At 47.5% G+C, this 6,000-nt stretch overlaps 1 protein-coding gene across 1 annotated transcript in view; it reads left to right on the top strand.

Annotated features, from left to right (window-relative positions):
* The first annotated feature begins 3,048 nt into the window (after positions 1–3,048).
* The window catches only part of NHS (NHS actin remodeling regulator), a 454,054-nt gene continuing 451,102 nt past the window's right edge, over positions 3,049–6,000 (top strand). The window contains exon 1 of the mRNA XM_074192344.1: positions 3,049–3,776. Coding sequence (XP_074048445.1) covers positions 3,269–3,776 — 508 coding nt within the window. The 5' untranslated portion in view covers positions 3,049–3,268. The remainder of the gene's footprint in view (positions 3,777–6,000) is intronic.

Genomic DNA, 6,000 nt, shown 5'->3' with positions numbered 1-6,000 from the left:
ATTTCCCAATTCTACTTTTGCCTGTATCCTTTAATAACCAACTTATAGCCCATCCTTTCCCCTTGTCCCCAGAGGATACTTTGTTTTGAATCTTTCTATATATTAATGCTATTAAGTCATCATCTACAAGATTGCAAGTTTCATGAGGGCAAGGATTGCATCTTATGTGAACTTTATATCCATGATATAAAATGATGCTCTATACTCTTCAATTCAAAAAGCATTTATTAAGCATAATATTCAATTACAATATTTAATAATGTATATATACAAAACACAATAGGGACAAAAAGACAAAACAATCAACAAAATAACTAGCTCCTGTCATTTAAGCATGCATTCTTCTAGCAGATATAACCTATGGAAAGATAAGCAAATGCAAGATAATTGGAGGAGGAAGAAGAGAAAAACTGGGGAAATTTGGAAAGGTTTGGCAAGGAGAGTATGCATTGGGATGGGGCAGGGGGGATAACTCAGTCAAAGGCAAAGATTTGGGAGATAGAAGGTTGGACACCTATAAGGCCAGTTTCATTTTAATATAAAGGATGTGAAGAGTAGTAATAAAAATGTCTGGAAAGGTAGACATGATATATTGTGAGAAGTTTGTATTTTATCATATAGGCAGCAGTGAAATGCTAAAGGTTTTTAATAGGAGAGTAACCCTTTCTGTCTGAGTTTTAGGATATCCATTTGACAACTGTGTCTCCAAATTATGAACTGGAAAGAAATGAAGCAGAGGTACCAGTTAATAGGTTATTAAAATAATCTAGGGGAGAGATGATGAGACTTTATACTTTGATTGTTACTTTTGAAAAGTGAAGAGAATGGGTGAGAGAGATTTTGTGGAAGTAAAATCAGCATGTTTCAATAGCTGATTACAGAGGCAGGATAATGGAAAGGTGAAGAGACAAGAACAATTCAGGGACTGTGAATAAGAGGTGCTAAATTAATATTTGCTGAAAGAATTAATATATTTTGGGAGGGCAAGTTGTTTTGTTTGGTTTTCTGATCAATTTCAAAACTTTGAACATTTTGAATAAGCAGACAGAAGACAGCTAAAATCCAACACTAATTTAGCTTGATGTGCCTTTGGAATGAGGATCAAACCCTGAGAAGGCCTGTCATTAATGGTTACTGTTCTTTTAAGGCAGCAAAATAAGTGATGTATATGTATCTCTATTCAATCATTTGGAGCAGCTAGTTGGCTCAGTAATTTGAGCATTGGGTTTGAAATCATGAATTTGTCTTCATGAGTCCAAATTTGACCTCAGACATTTACTAGCTATGACACTGGGCAAGTCACTTAAATAGGTTTGCCTCAGTTTCCTCATTTGTAAAATGAGCTGGAGAGGAAAATGGTAAATCCCACCAAGATCTTTGTTCACAGAACTCCAAAAACGGAGTCATGAAGAATTGAACACGCCCAACAACAGTGGTCAATCAATCATTTAGTCAGCTGGCAACTATACTTTGGATGTGGGATACATTAATAGAACTCTAGGAGGTAATGAAGGTAGGAGTATTTTAGTGAAATGGCCCCAACTTTGGAAGAGTTTTTTGGGCCACATCAGATATATTTCATTCCGTTTATTTTTTAGACATAGGAAATGAAGGGTGCACTTCCAGATCTTGCTTGTGGGTTTTAAATTAAAATATCATTTATTTGGATTGAATAGCAGAGACGAAGGCACACATTTTATTAATATTTTCCAGTCTGCATGTTTTATGTTGACAGCATTCAGACTGCAGATTGCAGAAATGAAAATTGCTTCTTTTTGGAAATTATACCTTACAGTTGAATCGAGAGGGGAGAAAGAGGAGGGACTGTGTATAACTGTCCTAGTGGTTCGCAACCCCTGATGGAAATTTGGAAAATTTTGTGTGGGAACTCCACAGAGGATAGAATGGGGGTGACAGGAGACTAAGAGGGCCTGTCCCACCAAATGCATCAATGAAGTTGTCTAGGAAACTCGATATTCCCCCCCACCCCCACCCTCCATCATACATCAGTATTTGTCGCTCACTGTCTTCTACAGCAAAATGTGCAAGCCACAGGCGGCCACCTAATGACAGGGAAGAATGTAAAACATTCCACTTTGGCAATTCCAGATTTCATCTGGATGCAAAAAGCCCGCCCCACAGCTCCCTCCCAGTTGACTTCAGTTTGATTATAAAATCCCTAAGCCATCCCCTAAGGTGAAATGATTCGAGAGTTCTGGATCCCAGAGGTCGGAGGACCCCAAGCCTGATTTCTGTGTATAGAGTGAACATGCGCGAGTCTTCCCACTTTAGAAGCCCCACCCCTCCTCCTTTCAGCTCCACCTCCTTCAATCTATAGCTTGACACTAAAGCCTTACGACTCCTTTGCCAAACTTTGGATGGTTCTCCCCACCCCCACTCACTGACAGTGAAAATCTCATTCACTTTGATGCGAGGAAGTGGATTTGCAGCAGGAATGCGACTGCACTAGCGGGGCTAGCTGGGGAACTCCACCAAGTGGTGGAGAGGGGACCCTGCGCGCTCTCTCTCCTTTCTCCCCCCCTCCCTCTTTTCGCTTCACTCTCCCTCAACCCTCCCCCCCAGCCCCACGCCGCCTCCTTCCCCCAAGCTTAAGGCGGATTCCTCTCTCCGGGTTTTCAGACCGCCTTCCTCAAATCCACCTCTGGGCTGGGAAGAGCCGCGCCAGGGCTAGAGGGAGCGAGAGAACCAGCTCCCCAGAAGTGACTGATGATCAGAGGAAGAGAGCGTGGGGACAGGAGAGGCGGCGCCGGGCTGCGCCGCTTGACTTTCCAACTGAGGAGCACTGGCCGAGACTCTGCCTCACTCTCCCACTCCCCTCCACAGACGGCGTCGGGGGCTGCGGCGGCGACACCGCGGAGAAGGGCGAGAGATGGAGCTTGACCCTCGGCCTCTGGCTGTTAGCGAGTGAGAACCACTCAAGGCAATTAAAAGTCCCTAGATTTGTCACCCCCCAGAGCAGGGCGCAGGGGACTGGAGTCCGGGCACTGGTCTGCCGGGGGTAGAGGGGTGGGGAGGCAAGGTGCGGGAGGGCGGATTCCTTCCTCGGAGGGGCTGCAGGGGACTGGAGCAGCCGGAACACCCCTACCAGGCTGCACAGCCCAGACTGCAAATCTCTTCTTTCCCCCTGCCTCGCCCCCTGGCCTAGTTCCTCGACCACCACCCCCCCCTCCGGGTGCGGCGCTCAGCTCCCGGAGAGCGGGGACTGCTGAGACCCCCAGGCGCCCCGGCCGAGTCGCGATTGTGCGCGATGCCTTTTGCCAAGCGGATCGTGGAGCCTCAGTGGCTGTGCCGGCAGCGGCGGCCGGCCCCCGGCCCGGCCGAGGAGCGGAGTCTGAGCTGCGAGGAGCCTCCGCCGCGGCGGGAGGAGGCGGAGGCACCGCGGCCCGAGGACAGGGAGCGGGCGCCCGGGCTCCGGTCAGCGGAGACGGCGGCGGGGCAGGCGGAGCAGCCACAGCCGCCGCCGCGGGGAGAGGCGGCTGCCCCGGCGGAGGCGGCGGCGGCCGGGGCCCCCGGGGGCGAGCCCCCCGCCTCGGCCGCCGCGATGCTGATGATGCTGGACCTGTGCTCCGTCAGTAACGGGGCCCTGGCCCGGATCCTCCGGCAGCTCTCCGACGTGGCCAGGCACGCGTGCACTCTCTTCCAGGAGATTGAGGGCGACATCCAGCTGACCCACCGCCGGGTCCGAGCTCTCCAAGGCAAGATCGGCGGGGTCCAGCGCCTTCTGGGCACCATGGACCCCAAACAGGAGGCAGTGCGTAAGTATTGGACCTCGCGCCCTCCGCAGCCCACCGACCCCGGGCGCAGCAGCCTCCGGGGGCACTGCGGCCGGGCTGCGCACTCCCGCCCCCACCTTCCCCTTACGAGGTCTGCAAGGGTTTCGACACGACCGGCTCCCAGCTCCCTCCAGAGCGCCGGTCCCCATCGCCAGGAGTTGTCAGACTCGCTTGGGAGAGTGTTGGATTTGGGGGGCGGATACCCTGAGCTTAGGGAAACGGAGATGGGGAGCAAGGAGGGAAAGTTTGGTGGGGCGCCCTCTGGACTAGCATTGAGACGCAGGTTGAGGCGGAGGTGCGGTAAAAAGGGAGACTATGGGGCACAGATAGGGAGAAAAAGGTCTTCCTCCTTTCTACCCTTTTTAGTTCCTGGAGGTTCTTCGTTTTTTCCTCCCTCCTTGGAGAGAGTGGGTGAAGAAGGTTGAGGATCGAAGGTCGTGTGGCAGCCGTAGTCATTTATGAGCATCTGGAAAGTGCCAGTAGATGTGTGTGTGTGTGTGTGTGTGTGTGTGTGTGTAGGAAATGGAGGGGGAGGAAACATGAATAGGGAGGGAGGGGAGAGAGAGACAGACAGACAGACAGATATTTAAACTGGCAGTTCTGGTATTCTGTGAATGAACTGTAGGCTTCCTGCGCCAAAATCTGCAGCCCAAAGAGTCTGCTGATTGCAGAGAGAGAGAGAGAGAGAGAGAGAGAGAGAGAGAGAGAGAGAGAGTAAAGGCTTTAAGGAGAGGAAAAGGAAGGCACAAGCCTAAGGAACGGAGCAGACCCGGGAATCTAGTACAAACCTGGAAGAGTTGAACAGTCCTTTGCTAGTAATTAAATGATAGAAAAGTGGCAGTTCTTCAGGCAGGCTCTGCAAAACGAAGTACACTGAGCTCTGTAGGGCACATATTTGGAAACAGAGAAACAGGCGTGTATGGCTGTTTAGCTATAGACGTTTATATGCAGTCCTGGCCTTTGCTGGGTTACCAAGGGGGATGATGTGCCTGTGTATGGCGTCTGGAGCGGTTTGGGTCGGAACATGAGAGATGATGTCAGTGGTTTCTGACTTACATAAGAAGCTTCCTGTCTAGGATTTCTGATATTGCTGCATATGCGCTAGTGAAAGGGTTGACTGCTAGATGGACGGGGGGGGGGGGGGGGGGGGGCAGAGGGAGGGGGGCAGAGCTTTATGTGGAAGTCTCCCTGGGGATTTTCCAGGCATCTCTGATAGTCATCCAAAACCCAACCTTTTCACTATCTATACTCCAAAGCAAATTTGCCTCTGCCTTAAGAATGCTTCTAACTTTCTGATTAAAATTCTTAGTATATATATATATATATATATATATATATATATATATATATATATATGTATATATATGTGTGTGTGTGTGTAAATAATTATATGAACATATATATGTATATAAAATAGTGCAACTATGACCTGGAGTTGGACTATTAACAGTTGTTTAAAGAAGAACTGCTGTGGTGATGAATTCTGGAAAAAATTAGGTCTGTCTTGGGGAAAGTAATGTTTTGCTTTTGTTATTTGCAAGGAGTACTCTAATCCTGCTCCTTTTCCACCCCAAACCAAAAAATAGGGACAAGCCCTGTGTTAATATCTGTGTAGTATGGTTTAAGTTAGTGATGATTTCACATAAATAATTTACTAAGCAAAGATTTGCAGACTGAATGGTGCATATATTTCCCAAATGTTTGTGAATATGTATTTTTCTTTGGTCAGATTTCTTACACTGGAAACCAGTCCAATAGTAACTGAAGAATCATCTTTTTTACCATTTTCCATAGGGACAAAGTTGAAAAAGACTGAAGGTCATGTTTAGATACTTTAAACAATATAATCCTTTAAATTTTTCTATGTGTGATAATATCATTAATAGCTAAAAGAGAGGTCTGTTTTCACCCTTTTTCTCATTCTCTCCTCACTGAGTTCATGGTGAGCAAATTCAGTTGATACATTATCCATTTTGATTGAACATATATAATATGTGTGTTTGTGTGTGTGTGTGTGTGTGTGTGTGTGTGTGTGTGTGTGAGAGAGAGAGAGAGAGAGAGAGAGAGAGAGAGAGAGAGAGAGAGGGAATAAAGTAATTTATCTAATGACCTATTTAGGAAGGGAATAAGAATCTGTCAGGCTTAATTTTTCTCCATTCCAAAGACCATAGATCATATTTGTCCAAATCTTTCTTCTCTTCTCTCT

Source organism: Macrotis lagotis, chromosome 6, assembly GCF_037893015.1.
Source record: "Macrotis lagotis isolate mMagLag1 chromosome 6, bilby.v1.9.chrom.fasta, whole genome shotgun sequence".
In the NCBI taxonomy this organism is placed as follows: Eukaryota; Metazoa; Chordata; class Mammalia; order Peramelemorphia; family Peramelidae; genus Macrotis; species Macrotis lagotis.
The sequence above is the reverse complement of the archived record's forward strand: the minus strand, read 5'-3'. Positions and strand labels throughout refer to the sequence as shown.